At 35.3% G+C, this 21,080-nt stretch overlaps 1 protein-coding gene across 1 annotated transcript in view; it reads right to left on the reverse strand.

Annotated features, from left to right (window-relative positions):
* Window positions 1-21,080, reverse strand: part of NRXN1 (neurexin 1) — a 1,261,405-nt gene that overhangs the window by 355,631 nt on the left and 884,694 nt on the right. The window contains exon 18 of the mRNA XM_006159011.3: window positions 5,220-5,401. Within this exon, the coding sequence (XP_006159073.1) occupies window positions 5,220-5,401 (182 nt within the window). The remainder of the gene's footprint in view (window positions 1-5,219; window positions 5,402-21,080) is intronic.

The raw sequence follows: 21,080 nt of genomic DNA on the forward strand, positions 1-21,080 counted from the left end.
CCCCATGGAGTCGCCTGCCGTTCGCGTCCCAGACCCGGTGGCTTAAAACTCACGCCGGGCGCGTGTGCGTGCGTGCCCAAGATCTCGCTCGAGAGGAGAATGGAGGAGAAGGGATTGTGGCGTGACCATCCCCCCAGGGGGGTGATTTCTTGCTTTCTGTCTCTATGTCTCTCTCTGTCTGTCTGGCGAGCACACGCGCCCTATAGTGAAAATCTCTCCAAAAATAAAAAAGAAAACAGAAAAACCAAGAAATACCAGTAATTTTTTAAAGAGGTTTTTGCTATAGGGTGCGTGTGCTCGCCAGAAAGACAGAGAGAGAGAGAGAGACAGACTTCTCCTCCATTTTCCTCTCAGGATCTTGGGCACACACACACACATGCCAGGTGTGAGTTTAAGACACCGGGTCCAGGACTGGAACCACGGTCGACTACATGGGAGTCCAGCAACATAGCCATTATGTCAATTTCTGGTCCCAATACCAGTAAATTTTTACAACAAATAATCTATCTGGTGATGAGGATTCCAGTTGGCTTGTTCATTGGTTCACCCAACAGGCAGGCACTAAGTGGCTACCTTATTTATTTTTGTATCTGTAGATCCTAACCTAGGCCTAGGCTATATTTGGTACTAAGTATTTCTGGAAAAACTTCTATATATGTATCTAGGCTATATTTGGTACTAAGTATTTCTGGATAAGTATACACACACACACACACACATATCAGTTATATCATTTTTATATATCATTGTCTCTGGCATCATGAAGCTTATCTCTATCTGGAAATCATGGACAGATATGAAATAAGTACAGAACAATTCATGATACAATGAGCTCTGATAGGCCAGCTATGGTGACACCACAGTAACATAATGCCCTGTGATGCTGAGACCAAATGGAAAGGTCCCAGACTCATATCCCATGCATAGGCACATGTGTATTCCCTTAACCTGCCTGGCTAAGGCTAGGGATCGTGGTGCAAAGACTTTGCTGGGGGTGTCTCTCTTGTTCTTTCTCTCCCTTATTTTCCTCCCTTTTGGAAAAAAAAATAAGTTTAAAAACAAAAAGTGAGGTATAATATATGAGGCAATTACTAAGAAAAGATAATCATCCAACAAAATGTTTTCATGATAGAATTTCAACAACCAACTACAACTTCTTAACTTAAGATTTCTGAAAACAACACCAATTAAAATATGCAACTTATATATAAGTTCTATACATTATCACAATAATAAAACTGCTGTATATCCGTGGTAAACTTTTTCTACATTATAAACAAGAAGTTAAGTGACTTTCTCAGAGTCAGATACTATTGATAACTGAATGTGTTGTTTTCCTTCAACTATTGAAAAATGTATGGTTTATACTTAATCTAACCCTCAGTATTTTCAATACAGTATTAATAAAATCACTTACTCTTTCAAGGGACATTTACTGAGCACTTATATTTTAGGACCATACTAACTGAATTCCTCACGTCATGTCTTCATCTTCCTGTCATGTCCTCTAAAACATTAAAAGTCATCTAATTGAAATAACATTATATATTTTGGCAAGAATGGGGTATCTTAATGAATGCAGTCACCTTTCTCTAGTTTATTGGCTTAATCTATCAATTAAGAATGGACTCATATCCCATGCATAGGCACATGTGTATTCCCTTAACCTGCCTGGCTAAGGCTAGGGATCGTGGTGCAAGGACTTTGCTGGGGGTGTCTCTCTCGTTCTTTCTCTCCCTATTTTCCTCCCTTTTGGAAAAAAAAAATAAGTTTAAAAACAAAAAGTGAGGTATAATATATGAGGCAATTATTAAGAAAAGATAATCATCCAACAAAATGTTTTCACGATAGAATTTCAACAACCAACTACAACTTCTTAACTTAAGATTTCTGAAAACAACACCAATTAAAATATGCAACTTATATATAAGTTCTATACATTATCACAATAATAAAACTGCTGTATATCCGTGGTAAACTTTTTCTACATTATAAACAAGAAGTTAAGTGACTTTCTCAGAGTCAGATACTATTGATAACTGAATGTGTTGTTTTCCTTCAACTATTGAAAAATGTATGGTTTATACTTAATCTAACCCTCAGTATTTTCAATACAGTATTAATAAAATCACTTACTCTTTCAAGGGACATTTACTGAGCACTTATATTTTAGGACCATACTAACTGAATTCCTCACGTCATGTCTTCATCTTCCTGTCATGTCCTCTAAAACATTAAAAGTCATCTAATTGAAATAACATATATTTTGGCAAGAATGGGGTATCTTAATGAATGCAGTCACCTTTCTCTAGTTTATTGGCTTAATCTATCAATTAAGAATGGAGATAGGATTTTAAAATAAGATTGGTACATAATTTATATTTTACTGGCTTTGAAGGTTTACAGAAATTTTCCTGGCATTTTAATGGATAATCAAAATTTCTAAATTGTAGATATCAATTATAGAAGGAACTTTAATTTTAAACCTGTTGTATTCAGAATCCCAAATCAAACAACAATAATATAAAATTTTACAAATTTTATATTCTTTTGAAATATATGATGCTTTAAAAACTAGATAAGAATTTTTTGAAAACCAATATAGACTCCATAATCTGAAAAAATGGCCTTTGAATTTTCTCAAATCTAGGTATTAATAGTAAAAATATTTACTTTTCTATCAAATACTGACATCATCCTGTGTCATTTTTCTTCCTTTTCATTTCCTTCTCCAACCCTGCTTTCCTTCCTGCCTTCTTATTTTTTTCCTTCAAATTTCTAATGTATCTTTCCTTTCTCCCTATACATATCTGATTGTATGAGAAGGAGAGGGAAACTTCAGTAGTAAAAAGAAAACCCTGGCCTTGTATTCATTTTTATTACATATTGAAAACAAGGGAAGAAGCAACTTGTCTCCATGTTAACTACTTGCTGACTCACTAATGGCTGATCACCTCTCGTGGACAATAGGAGAAAGGACAATGAGATGGAAAATTTTACTTGGTCACAGCTGGACTTGGACTGGATCCTAGTACTTGGTACAGTAGTCCTTGATAAAAGAATGGGTAGGGCTAACAAACCACAGTATTTAGGATATCTAGGGAACCAATATCCATTTTCTAGTGAAGGATAGCTTCAAGGGGAAAGACAGAATTAGAAAATATCAAATCCAAGAGAAAGGGTGTATAAAGACAATCCCTGAATCTACAGTGAGTGTCTATTCCAGTCCAAGAAAGGTAATTCAGGAAGGAGGAGGCCCTCAGAGGGCAGCTATCAGAAATGCATGGTCAATCAGTAGTTGTAGATGGTACTGAGCTGGTATGAACACCTAGAAAGTCAATCTTTTACTTATGAAAAGGCCCTAAATCCATGTCATCAGAATTAGAAAAAAAATAAAAATTCTCATTCTTGTAGACTAAAATCTTTTGACTATAAAACAAACAACAGTGGTTTGAGTAATTCAATAACATGGCCCCGTAAGATTTGAGAGTGATCATTGCAGAACCTTTTCCCAGGGTAAAAGTGTAATTGGTTATGGATCGATAAGTAATTTCTTTTAGAAAGAAAAAGCTCTTGGTTTCTTTTTTATTTATTTATTTTTTGAAGTAGCAAGGATCTTAAATCAGAACTGAGCAAATGTATTTTAAGAGTTGAGATTACTCTAAACAGCAAGATTTCTTACTATACTAGTTAAGTTTATGTCAAGTGATCATTTATTTATGATGTCATAAAAATCCCAATGCTTTCTTTTTTGATTGCTAGATATTTGCTGAAAGGCAGCTGAAACTACTTTCTCAGGGCTCCTGTTCTGACAACTGCATGTTGAACTGAGAATGTAATGGTTGTGTTGAGGTGTTCCCCAACCCAACCAAGACTAGCCATGAATTCAGCCCTTGTGGTCAATGTAACGCCTACTCAGTTCATTGGAAACTTCAGAAGTAGTCTAATGCAAAACTAAGATAAATAAAGTAAATTAGTAAAACGTTGAGAATAAAATCTTTGTAAAATGTTATGTTAATGTATTTTAGTGCATGGTGGTTTTCCTAATTATTTTTGGACTAGTGGCTGAAGTTCAGTTTCTAACAGGAAAAAACATAATGATCTAATTGAATGTCCTTTGAGGCATGAGTACTGGTAAAGGAAGCACTTATGGGTGGATAAAAAACAAAAGAAAACAAATTTACATGATCATACATACAATGCAGGGAAGATTAAACTCTACATCAAGTATAAAACACAGAATAGCAAGACATATGCTCCTGGCACCTTCCAGAAAATACAGGGTTTAGATAAAGAATTACAATAATAAGAACCTTTTAAAGTTTTGAATATGTGACACTTTCCTACATCTGTTATTCTGATATATCAGTAAAATAGAAATATCTCTAACAATGAAAAACTGTGTGCGCATCTTTGCAAATAATACAAAGAAATGACATAAATATTTGCAACCATTCTCTTTAGTAATTCTTTCCACATAGAAGCCGAAGGAAGATTCCTCAAGATATAAAGTCAGTTATGGCAACTTTAAAAGAAAAAGAGAAGGCTTTTCATTCATGAACAATCACTTGCCATCTACCATGTGCTGATTAAATTTTCGTGGAAGGCTTAAAGCTTATAGAAAAAGATATGGGTCCAGGAAAGAAATGACAAGAATCTAATGTATTTTCCTGAAACTTATGTATAAAAAATGAGAACAAAATGGCCTAGAAACAATCTCTTAGCCAATTTCTTTTGTGCCCACAGATATACATAAAGTTTCTTTTCCTTCCTCCCATTTCATGTAACTTTAGACAATTCTTTATTCTGGTGAGAAAAGACATAAGGGCTCTGATTCCAGATCTTTGGATGCCACCAATATTACAAACTCCTGTTTCCAGCCAGATGGTGTAGTATCCACTGGTCAATAACTTATTTATTTGGCAAATCTGCTTAAAGAGATTACAATCATTCAAAAGAAGTTCTGTGACACAGAATTGAAAGGAATTCCCATTCAACAAGAAAAAGTGGTCTTCTATTATAAAGAGTATGCTTGACAATAGTAACAGGTAGAAGGTCTTACTACTTCTAGACTGTATTCATATTTTGTGTCCCAAAGTACTAGTTTCTCAAGAAAAGAAAACAAGAAGCGAAATTATCCAAGAAGCACAATTATAAATAATGTTACAAAAAGCTAACAGTAAAACATAAAAGCTGAATCTTATTTAAAAGGTACTTACTATATGCAGTTCTAGGTAGTCACCCAGGCCTGAAGAACTGTCCACTCGCACCAATACAGCTTCTTTCTGAACAGTGCTAAACCCTATGGCCAGTCTGTCTGCTCGTGTACTCGGCCGGTCATTAGGAGGCCACTTATATGTGATTTGTCCGCCACCTTTGCTAAAGATATACGTTGTCCCAGCTGGAAAACAAAAATCAAAACCAATTAGTCCAGTATGTCAAGTTCCCACTTTCCCATGTTCATTATGTTGGCATTATTTATTTGTAAAATACTGACTTTACACACAAAATCAGGGCAAAACAAACAATAGATTTCGATCACACATGCTTAAGAAAGAGGGCATAGTTACTTTAAAAGAAATAGACAGCTTAGTTTTTAATATACTCATTAAATCTACCACCAGGTATTTCAGAGCAAACAATAGATGACTGCTTTTTCCATCTAGTTGGGCAAGCATGGAATGTAATGGGGTTTTATTTCTTTCTGTCACCATTTAAGAATTAGTTTCCTAGAAAACATTGACTGGATGCTTCCAAAGAGCAGCAGAAACATACATCAACTTGTTTTTGAAAAAAGAACTGCATGCAGATGTGACAAGGTCATACAGCACAGTGGAGCAAACAAAGATGGTACGAATCAAACGTTTATGGGGAAAGGGTCTATTCACTTGTGGCAGATGATAGCTAATCAATGAACAGTCATAAGCTCCAGGAATCATACCACGGAAATATAGGTAATAGATCCTGTCCATAGACATCAGGTCTTAATTAAAAAGCAACATCTAGTAGCTGTCAACCTATTCAGCATCACTGAAAGACCCCTTTTTTTTCTCACCCCCTCCAAAGGAAAAAAGACTAGTCTTACGTCACAGAATAATGTGGTCTCTACTGTGTACGTTTAAGTTTTACTTTGCAATGATGTCAGTAAATTATTCATATTAACTTAAAGAAGAGTTTGAGTTCATAAAATATATACTCAGTGTCCAATGACTGAAGTCCTACCTCATTGTACCACTAGAAATTTTTTATTAGAACACAGCAGAATGAATTCTTTGAGGCAGAATATTTGGGAAAGATATACAAATATCTATTTGGGGGAAAAGGGAGAAGAAAACTGCTTCCTTGCTATAGGAGACAACAGAAATGTTTGTTTAATCTAGGAACAGAATTTAGGTAGAATTTACAGAGAAGATTATAGCCTTCTAATAACAAAAGGTGCCAATACACATTTATTGTGTACCTGCTGTAAGGAGAAGTTTTATGTGTCAACTTGACTGGGCCCTGGGATGCCCAGATAGCTCGTGAAACATTATTTTTGGGTGCATCTGTGAAGGTGTTTTTGGAAGAGATTAGCATCTGAATTGTGGGACTAAATAAAGTAAGTGGCCCTCTCCAGTGTGGGTGTCCATCAACCAGTCTTTGCCATGCCTGAAGAGAATAAAAAGGTAGAGGAATGTTGATTTTCTCCCTTTATCTGACTGGTTAAGCTGGTATATCATTCTTCTGCCTTTGGACTTCTGGTTGTCAGGACTTCATACCTGGGATTAGAATCTACACTATCTTTTCTCTGACTCTCAGGCCTTGAGACTATGCCACAGGTTTTTCTTATTCTCTAGGTTGCAGATGGCAGATCACATATGTATACACACACACACACACACACACACACACACACACACTACATATGCTATTGGTTCTGTTTCTTTGGAGAACTCTAGTATACCTACTATGTGTCAAGCTGGCAACAAAAACAATAAAAAAATCATTAAAAATTAGGCTACAAAATATCTTGTGTTTACAGAAAGGATTGCTTCTGTCAAGAGCAACACTAATCTGCAAAAGTTGTGTTATAGCAATATTTTTTCAAGATACCGATACATTAAATTTTGATGATTATCAACTTTATCCATTAAATAAAGTTGATGTACTGTCACATTTGTCTTCACTTAATAAAACGGCAGATAAATACTGATTTTGTGACCTTTTAGGGGGCCGACTATATTTTGATTACTGTCTCAGACATTTCCATATGCCCTTGAAAAACCCCAAAGACATCTGCAATATGGATAATATACCCAACAGTTAAAAAGTCCTTAGCATTGTAGACCTGCACCAGAAAACATGCCAGGACAAAAGTGAATGTGGAAGCGTGAAGCAGAGCATCAGTAAAATGCAACAGCATAGAGGCTGTAAACTTCTCCATTAATGCTTTGGGGTACTAATGCATGGACGTAGTTTATCTCTATTAAACGAAAATGGGTAAGTCATATTCCGAAGGCTCAGTCAATGGGCAAGCAAAGAAAATACAGGTTGTATATCATAAATGGCTGAGCTTTCCAGGGTCATTTATGTTCTATACCATTAGAAGCTTGTTCACTATGATACAAATAGGCAAGTAATACTTGATAAATATTTGTTTAGACTGGCCATTTTTGCAGATGATTAAAGATGAACTATTTTGATAAAACTGTGTTGATAAAAATAGGACAAGTAGAGGTTATTTTAAAAAGAGAATGTAGTGGTTACTTCATGATTAATTCGCTTTCCCCCTCTTAGATTTGTTCTCCAATGACTATGTATTTCACATGAAATAGGAAAAAAATATCTAAAACTAGAGATGCTATTTAACAGTATAAAGGATAAAACGTATGCAATAATTAAGACGTTTTCCAGAATCTCCAGAGTGAAGTCACACTGTTAAGCAACATTAACTTCTTAAACCTTAAAATCACTTCCACAACTATTTTTTTTTAAATTTCTTTTCTACTCTGTATAGAATGTAGGGCCAACATTACTCTCACATTATATTTGAGGAAATTTATTTGCTAGGATTGACTTTTTATGTAAAATTACAAACTTGGTTAAATGGCAGAGCTAGTATAATATCTAGTTTCAAGACTTCTATTCGAGCATGTTTATTATTATTATTATTGAAGTGTTTTTGTTATCAAAACACATCAGTCAAGAAAAAAAGTTGGGACCAGCAGTTAGTGTAATGGCTATGTCGCTGGACTCCCACATAGTTGACTGCGGTTCGAGTCCCAGACCCGGTGGCTTAAACTCACGCCGGGCGTGTGTGCGTGCGTGCCCAAGATCTCGAGAGGAGAATGGAGGAGAAGGGATTGCGGCGTGGCCACCCCCCCGGGGGGTGATTTCCTGCTTTCTGTCTCTCTGTCTCTCTCTGTCTGTCTGGAGAGCGCACGTGGCCTATAGCAAAAACCTCTCAAAAAAAAAAAAGAAAAAATGTTAATTGCTATGTCAGTCTGAATTTATCAAGGCCAACTGTTGTCATAGCCTCACGTCTCATACCCATAAAGTGACATTGGCACCTCATGACCATATACTCTTTCACATCACAATGCTTTCTTTAAAAAGTAAAAAGCATGTAAATGTGAACTGACAGAACATTTAATATATGTTGATTAACATTTGGTTAGGGTATATGTCCCAAACTTATAGAACTATGAAACTTTCTAGTTGCTCAGTAACAGAACTTGAGGTAATCATTTAAAAGTCTTGTATTTTCCGTAAGATAAAAGTCACAATACAAATGCATTAGTCAAGATTTGATTTCATTTCATTTCTCAATCTTTTTCAGTAAATGTTAGGACTTGGCAACTGGCATGCAATTAGCTCATCTGCCCTGCTTACAGTGACTTCGCAATTCTTTAGATTTCACCAAAATAAAGCAAAAGAGATGTCTTGCTGTCTGTCAAATGATGCAATTATTTCTAGTTTTCTTTTTCTTCAGACATATCTGAAGATGAGTCTTTCTCTTTTCTATGTACAGCAGTGCATTGTATTGTACTCATCAACACAATTTTAAAATAAGCAAGAGAATTCGATGCCCAGTCCTCCCACAATGCCCTTCTATGACAGAACAAGAATCCTTGCTCTCTTCTTTAAAAAGTCACTTTGCATCAAACTTCACAAAACCTATATTTTTAAAGCTTTCTTTTCATTTTAATTTTCTCCTTTTAGAAAATTATCCTCATAATTGAACATAAAGGGTCAGATGACAAATATTTCAAAATCTACCTCATGTAACACAACTTTCTGATCCAAGGATATTATGTACTTATTGCCACAATAGTTTAAACAATTAAAAATGTAGACTCTGGACTTAGGCCTGTGTTAACATTTAAACCATATCATTTCTACCTATGTGATCTTGATCACACTATTTAGTTTAAAACTTGGGTTTCCTACCTCCACAAATATGAGGGTAGCAATATTTTCACAAAGGTTCTGAAAGGAGTCATTGAGATATTGCCCTATAATATCTTAGTCTAGTTCCTGCCTCATGCTACATTCCCAGTAAATTTTCAAGAGAAATGGTTGTGTGTGCGTGTGTGTGTGTGTGTGTGTGTGTGTGTGTTCTGTGAAAATACAAAATAACATCACTGCTTCATTGTCTTTTTTTTAAAAGAGTTTTTTGTTTGTTTGCTTGGTTTTTGTGGGTTTTTTTGCTATAGGTTATGTGTACTCAGCAGAGAAACAATGAGAAGGAAAGTGGGAAGTCACCCCTTGAATGGCTAGGCTGCAATCCTGTCTCCTCCATTCTCATCTCAGAATTTTGGATACTCACATACAAAGCCTTGGCATGAGTTTCAGTCCACCAATCTGGAACTCAAACCAGGGTTGGCTATATGGGAGTCTAGCACCTTACCCAACACATCACCTGCTGACCCCATTGTTGTCTTATTTTGTTATAAGAGCCTTCAGAAAAGTTGGCTGTATTTCAAAGTCATGTTTAAATCAAAAGCCTTTTAAGAAATGATGTTCCTACACTGTAGTTTTCATTAATATTAGCACTTTTTTTACATAAACCCATTACATTATTTATATTCACTAACAGTGACAATGGAAACTATATCAAATTGTATTATGTGATAGCTTTCATAAGAAAGAGAACATTATTTCATCATCATAAAATATCTAGCATGATGAGATTTATAGCATGCAATAATAATAATAATAACTTGACCATTATATAAGAGAGAAAGTCTACACAAAATGAACTACAAACTAGTTTTATTTACAAAATTTCATTTTTACAGAAGCATGCTTTATTTTATTATGTAAGTGAATTAAATGTGCACTGCCAGTGCATCCTAATCACAGTTCCACATTTTTTATCAATATGGGGCAAAAGGTGAAATGTGTCACCTTTATTATATATGCATGTGTCCACATGGCTAGCATGAACACATCAGTGCCATGAGTACTAATGGATTTCCTACAAATTACCTTGGCATCCATTACATCACTGAATGTATGGATGACAAGCTCAAAGTGGCTTTCAGCAATCTCCACATAAATTGTGCTACAAATCTATATTACTCACTCTAAATTAACAAAACTGTTCCATCAGATGCAAATTTAGCAGTGTCAAGGTACACTGTAATAAATATTTGTAAAAATTACACATGGACTCCCATTTCCAATATTTGAACTGCCTACAATGTTAAAATAAGAAATATTTTCAGATCTTATTGAACATACTATTTACATAAAGAGCTCTCTCCCTTCCTGCTCCTTCCTGCCAACTATCCCCTCTCTAAATGTGCTCACTTCACCCTATCATCATTTCTGAAAAGGCTATTATAGTTGCCCAAATGGATTGAACCTTTCTGAAAGAGAAAAACCTATCAGCATGTACAGGTCTGCTCAATTATTGGCTGCTCTGGATCCTTGCTGAACAATAATATAATTAACTTCTGAATGGATTAGCTTATAACTCATAAGGTAAGTATATGAATAAAAGGTTCTTTTGTAAAAGCCTATAATTCTTCAAATGTCATTGTGTAGCCTACATGAAACATTCAGACCATTATGTTTCCATTAAATGTAACAAGGATATAATACTCTTTCCTGTGAAAGTTTGCCAGGAAGTCAGATGGAAATTAAAAGTAAAATAATTAAAAATAAGGAGATATTTTATTCCTCCTACTACTCTATCAAGACACTGTTGTTAAATTTACTTAAAAATTTCTACCTATGTGGAAGAATTTGTAGAAAAATTCAAAAAGGTGAAAGCAATGAGAAGACTACCATGTATATAAAAAGTGTTGTAGACTAAGATAAAATTTCTACGCTAGTGAAACATAAAAACAAAATCTATCATTAAATAGTATCATTAAATGGTATCATTAAATGAAAACCAACTAATTACACCTTATTGTCTTTCTAAATTATTTTTACTTCCTTGCAAGATCGCAAGGAATTATTTCATGAAACTAAACACTATAGTATACCAACTACTAAAATTTTAGAGAGACATATTATGAATTCAGTAAAGGTAGTTATTATATTAGGAGAGATTAGTGAATCAGAGTAATAGGAGTTACTACCTATAATGTGTAAACAACTCTAAATCTAAAAAATAACGATCACCTGGATTGAGAAGTAAGACAGGCCTAAATGTTTTAAACACATATACACATACATACAACTAATGGTGCAAAAAGACTAGGAAAGAAAGAGAAAAATAAAGACTATTTATAATCCATTGTGACTCAAGATGGAAGAAGCAGACTGAATAGAATCAGCAAATGGATTACAACTAGCTGGAGAGACTAGAGAATGAGATAGGTTTACTCATTTATCTTTGAGACAGAGAGCAGGTAGGCCCCTCAATAAAATGAGGCAAAAAAAACATGGCATGTTTCTGAAATGAGTTAGACACTGGCTCCATATTCTCAATCAGAACAAAGCAAAAATTATACCGAAGAGTTTAGGTAATTCTTGAAACGTTAAAGATTTACCAAAATAACTCAGGATGACATTCAACATAGAAAGAACAAGGAGAAGCTTGTTACATGTGGCAAATTGTTATCCAAACCCTAGACTCTCTTTACTTTTTTTTTTTTTTTTGAGAGAGTTTTGCTATAGGGCATGTGTGCTAGCAAGAGAGATAGAGAGACAGGCAAAAAGACTAGGAAAGAAAGAGAAAAATAAAGACTATTTATAATCCATTGTGACTCAAGATGGAAGAAGCAGACTGAATAGAATCAGCAAATGGATTACAACTAGCTGGAGAGACTAGAGAATGAGATAGGTTTACTCATTTATCTTTGAGACAGAGAGCAGGTAGGCCCCTCAATAAAATGAGGCAAAAAAAACATGGCATGTTTCTGAAATGAGTTAGACACTGGCTCCATATTCTCAATCAGAACAAAGCAAAAATTATACAGAAGAGTTTAGGTAATTCTTGAAACGTTAAAGATTTACCAAAATAACTCAGGATGACATTCAACATAGAAAGAACAAGGAGAAGCTTGTTACATGTGGCAAATTGTTATCCAAACCCTAGACTCTCTTTACTTTTTTTTTTTTTTTTTGAGAGAGTTTTGCTATAGGGCATGTGTGCTAGCAAGAGAGATAGAGAGACAGAAAGTGAGAAATCACCTCCCAGGGGGATGGCCATGCCACAGTCCCTTGTCCTCCATTCTCCTGTAGGGATTTTGAGCACACACACACGTGCCTGGCATGAGTTTCAAGCTGTTGGGTTGGGACTTGAACTGTGGCCAATCATACAGGAGTCCAGTGACATAACTATTATGCCAACCGCTGATCCCAAAACCCTAGATTCTTAAGAATTTAGCACAGTTATTGTATTTTTAAAAATAGTTGTTTATTTATTAAATTTAATGTAAATTTTAATAGATAGGGGAGTCGAAATTCTGAGCACTCTATTTTCATGCACTGGAATTCCCTAAGAGCGGCAATCTCAATCTCAAACTCAGATCACATTCATCACAAAGATTCTATACCCCACGCAAATCAGTGATACTGTTAGACTTCTAGACTCCGTGAGGAATCATTAGGAATTAACGAGTACTGTTTTTCAAATTTTCAATGAGATTAAATGAGGCTCAATCACCCAGACCCAATTATAGACCTAGGAAGTATAAACATAAAGTGAGAAATCCTATTCCATAAGCCTGCCCACGTGCACTATCCCAATGAAAAGATAATTTTGATGCAAATAAAATTTTTTTTAGATGTGCACTTACTAAGTAAAAAATGTAATAACAGGATCAAGAAAATGGAACAGCAAAAAGCTATCCTGATTCCTACATGTTTGAGAATCATTTCTTTTAAAGATCATTTCAATCATAATTATGTATTTCAATTAAAAAGGAAAGAAATTTTACTTTTGTCTGTTGGCTAAAAATCTTTTTTTTTGATAGAGACATTTTTTCTAATAAGCATTCTAAGTATTTTCTCTAATACAAATACTATATTTCATGAAAAAATAATTTATAAATGCATCATATATATGTTTCAAATTTTGACACTTAAGGAAACAGTATGCCACATGGAAATAACGTATTCATTTTTGAAAACTAGTGCGATCCTCACTAACAACCGAAGTCATCCTTTAGAAAGTGAATGGGTTGTGACTGACCTACCCTGTCTGAAAGCTAGACGTGTATTCAGGAGCAGCACAGAGGAGCACGGGCTGCAGTGCACAACCACAGACACCAGTCAGGCAGAACAAGATGTGAAGAGTGCCCCTTCAGTTGTACTAACTCATGATTCAACATGAACAATAATTGATGGCAATTGTATTCATCTCAATAAGCCATTCTCTTATTTTCTATCTTATAAGAAAATTAATTAAGAAACTATCTTGAGTCACCCTATCTCTTGGCTGTTTAATAAAAACCAATTGTGAGAAAATAAGCTAGAAATATCAAACCTAAAATACAAGTCTTTTCTCCCCAACGGATAGGAACTGTTCTTTAAATATCAGGAAAATAGTTTGTGTGAGGTGTTAGATAAATGGTATTCAGCCATTTCGCCATTTATTGGAGTTTCTAATTGTCTTTTTAAAAGATGATAACAATAAAGGCACTGATTAATAGTAACCTTAAAAATGAACAGAAAAATGATAAATAAAAGCAATGCTATATGTCTTTTCAGATCATAAATTATTGAATACTTTTGACATAATATTAAAACTGGTGAATACCATTTTAAAAAGTCTAATAAATACTTCATATAGTGGTTACATTGCAATACTTTTTTTTTCTTTAAAAAAAACCTTATTATTATCTTCCTCTTAAACATTTACTTAGAAAATAACCCCTCTAGGAACAGTTGAGTTTGATCATTTGAGTTGCCTAGTGAGACAAACTTGTTCCAAAATCAAATTGAACATCTTGGGAATTTTTTAAAAGGCTCCTGGTCTAGGTTATCTGACTTAGAAGAAAACCTAGTTAAGTGGTAGATCTTCTGTCAATCAGATTAGAAAAAAACTCCATAAAGACAGCAATGTGATCTTGAGCTAAAAATAAAACCAAACGGAGTAATCTCATACCCAATAACCCTAAGCACATCAAATGTTTATGTCTTCCCTTCAGAAACTAGACTCCCTCAAGCAGTCAGTGAACTTTATTAAAAAGTCTCTGGCAAGTAATTCAGTGATCAATTTGCATTAGAGCTACAGGCATCAGGAATGGGAAGACAAGAAAACTACCATCAAGCACTTTTTTATTTAAATCTTTTTTTTTTTTTTTTGAAGAGCATAAAATAAACTGTGGAAGTTCCTAGTAAATCTTTAACATTATTAACTAGTAGGTAGAATTTGCAGTCGCTGAATTATGTCCTTCAGTTAACTCATTTCAAAAGTTAATGATGAAAATGGCTACTATTGGTTTTTAGGAGTCAATAATTGTCTTTACCAGAAATATGGTCTAAGGAAATTTCCAAGTTAAAAGAACTGGCATAATTATAGACAATGATGAAGAACTTTTCAAAATAAAAGAGTGAATCTTTTTTTTTTCTTTCATTTTTTGGAGAGGTTTTTGCTATAGGGTGTGTGTGCTCACCAGACAGAGAGAGACAGAGAGACAGAAAGGGAGAAATCACCCCCCAGGGAGGATGGCCACGCTGCAATCCCTTCTCCTCCATTCTCCTCTTGGGATCTTGGGCAAGCATGCACACGCGCCTGGCGTAAGTTTAAGCCACTGGGTCCGGGACTCGAACTGCGGTTAACTACATGGGAGCCTAGTGACATAGCCATTATGCTAACTGCTGGTCCAAAGAGAATGAATCTTAATCTTTCCTTTTACAAATAACATAAGCAAAGCCCAGGGCTGCTATTACAAAGATATGGTTATGAGCTGCACCCATCTCTACTTTTGTTGCTTTTTTTCACTATAGAGTGAAGAGGTGAGTTCAAAAGACTGATTCTAAATAGTAAAATTCACAAATTAAGTTCTCACTTCAATCATCTATAGTGTTTTGTTTTGTTTTGTTTTTCTAATGCTGCTTCCCTGGTCTGGTTTGAGGAGACTCAAAGCTTAATAACACAATGACACTTAACAGAAATGATTTCTTTTACTTTCTGGCATTTTCCCTATCTGGCCTGAATCTTTCAAAGGTGTGCAAGTGTTGCAATGTTTTGTTGTAAGCACCTGGCCCTATAGCATCCCAGATTTTAGCTCATTATGAAGCTTCTAAATTGTAAACTTGAGGTGTAGAAGACACATCTTTATTACTATTATTATTAACATAATCACTTCATGACTTTTTAGCAGTGACACCACTTCTTGCCCACAGCAATGGTATTAAATACTGATATAAAGAGTATATGGTATTTTTAATTACTTGTATTGTGTAGTTCAGATAAATAGACATCATCATATAAACAATAGAACCAAAAATAATTTTAGCCTAAAATCAAAAGTTTAACTTATGTTTATTTTCTAATCCTGATTCCTCCTTATTTTTTCATCTTTCTGCCTGCTATATTTAAGTCATTCTTCACTTGACTAGGCACCAGTTACAATTATTTACTAGGGGACCAGCAGATGGTATAATGGTTAGGTTGCTGGACTCCCACATAAACAACCACAGTTCAGGTCCCAGATCCAGCAGTTTGAAATTTACCCAGGGGCAGTGTTCAGATCCAGCAGTTTGAAATTTACCCAGGGGGAGTGATTCAAAATCCCAAGAGGAGAAAGGAGGAGAAAGGACTGTGGTGTAACCATCCCCCCTGGAGGGAGGGGGATTGATTTCTAGCTTTCTGTCTCTCTGTCTCCAGCGAGCACAGGTGACCTATAGCAAACATCTCTTAAAAAAAAAATTGTTTACTAGTTATTTTGGAATAGAACTGACTGAATATTAGTTTTCAACTCAGAAGTCACCTCAGACTATGCTCTAACTCCATCACATAGGCATTCACAAATGTAATAACACGTTCTACTCCCAAAGTGAGTTTACTTTTATTGGTTTATGGTTCTCTGCTATATCCAGTTTTCCTTTCAGTGAAAGCTTTTTGCTTTCACTCCAGTCAAGGTGGATTCTCTCCCTGTAATATTTACAAAACTTATTTTTAATTTGTATACTATGATACAATATGTTACAGTTGTCTTTTATTGAAACTGAAATCTGTATTAATTTAATTTTATTTCATTTTTATTATCTTTTTTTAAAACATTTGATTCGTATAGAAACTGAAATCTTAAAAAGTATTCTGAAGATAAGGACTTAGGACTTAAGGGATAGGACTTAATTCTCATCAACCTATGTGCTTTCGTTCATTTATTAATCATTAATAATAACATATTCCTTGAATTAAGTCAGAACTGATACAGTAATGAATAAATAATATAAGACTCAAGTAAGTAAGTTCTCAAATAAGTAAGCAGGATTTAGTGTGTGATCTATTCCATGCCTACATCCATTGACAAGATAGAATGTCTGCAGCTATATAAGACATCTGAATAATTTCACTAATCAAATATAATAAGCTTGGGGGTATAGATGTGTAGCGGGAAATTTGTTGGACTATGAGTTTGCTCACATTAGTGAGAGCTAATACCTCCCTTAAATTTGAAATTTAAGAGAACACCAATCGGGCCAGCAGATGACATAGTGTTTACATTGCTGGACTTCCACATGGCCTGCCACGGTTCAAGTCCCAGACTCGTTGGTTTGAAACTCATGCTGGGTGCATGTGTACACATGCCCAAGATCTTGGAAGAAGAATGGATAAGGGGTAGGTGGTGTAGCCATCCCCCCGGGGGGTTAATTTCTTACTTTCCCTCTCACTGTCTCTGTCTCTCTTTTTCTCTCCAGTGAGTGCACATGCCCTAAGGTCCCTCTGAAAAAAAGAAAAACACACACACACACACACACACACACACACACACACACACATACACAAAGAAAGAAAGAACACCAGTGTAATAGAGAGGTATAAGAAAATAGTAAAAAATCAATGGTACCAGCAGTTAGCGTAATGGCTATGTCGCTGGACTCCTATGTAGTTGACTGTGGTTCGCGTCCCAGACTCAGTGGCTTAAAATTCACGCCGGGCACGTGTGCATGCGTGCCCAAGATCCTGAGAGGAGAGTGGAGGAGAAGGGATTGCAGCGTGGCCATCCTCCTGAGGGGTGATTTCTCACTTTCTATCTCTCTGTCTCTCTCTGTCTGTCTGGCGAGCGAATGCACCCTATAGCAAAAAACCTCTCCAAAAAAAAAAAATAGTAAAAAATCAACAACTGTCTTTCTGATACATTGCTGATATTTTCATGGGTAGAAATTAGTACACATCATGATTGTGATGACAGAAATAATCAGAAGACAGAAAATGGTGGCAATTATGGAAGGAGGATTAATATTTCTTTTAGCAAAATTTGAAAAAATCTTAAATGAGATTATTTTCCAAAGTTTCTTGAAAGATTGAAAGCCCAATGGTTTAATGAGGTGCTAGAGAAAGACTTGAATTAAAATAAAAAGTGGAGCTTCAGGACCAGCAGATGACATAATGGTTACATTGTTAGACTTCCACAGAGTTGGCCAAGGTTTGAGTCCCAGACCTGGCAGCTTAAAACTCACAGGCACCTGCATACACATGCCCAAAATCCCAAGAGGAGGCTGGAGGAGAAGAGATTATGGCATGGTCATCCTCCCTAGGGGGGTGATTTCTTGCTTTTTGTCTCTCTCTCTGTCTCTCCGGCAAGAAAATGTATTCTATAGAAAAAAATACCTCTCTAAATAAAATAAAATAAAATAAAAAGTGCAACTTTTTGACAAAAACAAACAAAGTACAATGCAAAGAAAACAGCAGAAGGATGTTGCTAGACATAGAGATTATGAAAAATATAACAGGGTAATTCAAGAATTAAAAATTCTATGCACAATAAAATAAATTAGGCATTTACTATGTATAAAGTGGCATGCTAGACCCTGCTGGAAACAGAAAGGAATATACCATAGTTCTGAAATCTGGCTTTTCCCCAACTGTCGCTACCCATTCAACCAAATGTTAATTTCTTAAATTTCACTTTCATATTTCCAGTTTTATAGTCATAGTTCAAACTGCATCATTTTCTATCTTAAATTTTATAAAAAATATCACCTTTTATTGATCTGAAACCTTTGACCTCTACTTAATTTAAATCTACCTTATAAGCTGACATCTGATTTGTTTTTTGAAACAGTATGTCCAATTACTCCTCTGTTCAAAGACCTTCGATGATTAAGCCATCACAGTAAGCAAAGAATCCTTATGATAACTTTAAATATTCCCTATACAAACCAGCCCTCTACTTGAACCGGTATGGATAATTCACTTGTTTCTCAAAATGTCTCCAAATTCTTTTGGGGGAAAATATTAACACATTTCTGGAAAGATAAGAGCAAATTTTGTATACAGGATTTTCACAAGGAAAAGCAAAGAGGCACAAAAATGGTTTCCAGAAATAGGAAATAATGCCACTGATATAAATGGGAAGTCGCGTTTTTCCCCTAGAAGAAGCTGATGCATTTTTAAAAACTCTACCCTTTCCTATCTCTTTGTCTCCTGAATTACATCCCTACATACAGAGTACAGTTTATATAGTAGAAATTAGGACTAATCAAGGTTCGTGTTAGAAAGAGACTAGATAAGTTGCATTTCAGTATATGAAGCAGTCCATGAAATGCAAATTTTCTTTAACAAAGAGTCACATAACTTCAAATGTAAAAAAGCTGATAATACTGTCAGTTAAACAAACTACCATTAATAAATTTCTTGTCATAATTTTGTTATTTATCACAAATTATTTCATTCTATCTTTACCAGAAATAAATTCACTTTTCATTTTTTAAGAGTAGGTGTGGTGTGGGGCTGGCAGGTGGTGTAGTGGTTATAAGTGCTGGTTTCCCACACAGCTGACCGCAGTTCAAGTCCCAGACCTGGTGGCTTGCTTTTTTGCTTTCCCTCTCTCTCTCCCTCTTTGTTCAAATTAAAATATAATAATAACAAATGGAATTAAATAAATAAATGAATATTTGAAAAAGAATAGGTGTGGTGTATGCTTAGTAAAAAAAGCAACAGAGCAGCAACGTAAACAATAATGAAATGTATGTAACTTTGGCTTGTTTATTCATTCTTCATCTCAGGCTTTCTGAAACAGCTTAGGAAGATGACAATAAGACTAAAATTCAGTCAATTCTGTGAGGCATCAATCCACATATTTTTGTAATAGCAATTACAACAATTCAAAAAAGGAAAGTTAGGCCATATATTTTGATAAGATATTGTGGGTATTTTTAAGATTTAAAATCTAAAACCAAAGTTTGCAACCAATGAAGATCATTAGCAAGTGCAATTCAATAAAGAATTTCGGAGGCTAGTTGATGGTGCAGCAGTAAAATACGACACTCTGAGAGGCTGGTCCACATGGGGAGATTCCAAGTTCAAGTGTAGAGACCTTTTTGAGTATATAGCAGGAGTACTTTCCCACAATTTGGGGTTGGCTGAATACTGAAGGTTTATTAAGCATCAGATCCTCTTGGGAGTGCTTGCTCGCTCGCTCGCTCTCTCTGTCTCTCACACTCTCATGGAGGAAATAAATAAATAAACATAAAATATAAACCAAGAAAACAAAACACAAATAAATTGAATTTTGAAAGTGACAGAGGGGGATAAAGAGCTCTCTGTGGAGATCTTTATATTGCGCCACCCATGTGAAGATATGTAACTATGTGAAACAATGTTTTCTTAAACAGCCTATTTCTTTAGAGAGAGATTCTTGCTATAGGGTGTGTGCACTGGAGAGACAGAGACAGAGAGACAAAAAGCAAGAAATTACCCCTCAGGAGGATGGCCACACTGCAATCCCTTTTCCTCTATTCTCATCTTGGTATCTTGGTCATACATGCACATGCATCTGGCATGTGTTTTAAGCTGCCAGGTAAGGGCTCTGAACCGTGGACGACTACGTGGCAGTCCAGTGACTTCACCATTATGCCATCTGCTAGTCCCCACAGGGTTTCATGCTGCAGTTTACTCACTCTCAGTTGGTCTGGCTCACGAGCACACAAGCACGTGCTGGTAGAGAGACACAAATCCAGAACCCCTTGGTCCAGATATATCACCACTGTGCCAGCCACTGCGTGGCCTTGACAACATTTTCAAAGTTGAAAATATTGAAAAATTACACAGTGGGTTTAAGTGCCAAAACAGATCTGGGCAAGCAAGTGTTAAACTTTTCTTCTTTTGTATTCACGGTATTTTATCTTCCTAGACTAAAATTACAAAGTGCTTCCCATCTGCACCTTAGGTCCTTGAACACTCACGTTCCCAATCTCAAACGAACCTTGTGATTGAAATATGCATGTGTCTTTAAACTCTGGTCTTCAAATAGCATCTCTGAAAATGGCTGAGAAAGATCTTTAGGACAAAGAGAATAGGAAACTGAGGGGTGAAGTAAGCTTAAAACTTAAAAACATCTAGATCTAGGGTCATTTTTAAAAGTTTAATTCATTTAAAATTGGTTATTGTATTCAAATGAAGTTTGCATGCCATCTGTCTTTGAAGTCATTTAAATTAAGTTTTATGGTTCTTAAGGGAAAGA

This window comes from Tupaia chinensis, unplaced genomic scaffold, assembly GCF_000334495.1.
Source record: "Tupaia chinensis unplaced genomic scaffold, TupChi_1.0 Scaffold000622_1, whole genome shotgun sequence".
Lineage (NCBI taxonomy): Eukaryota > Metazoa > Chordata > Mammalia > Scandentia > Tupaiidae > Tupaia > Tupaia belangeri.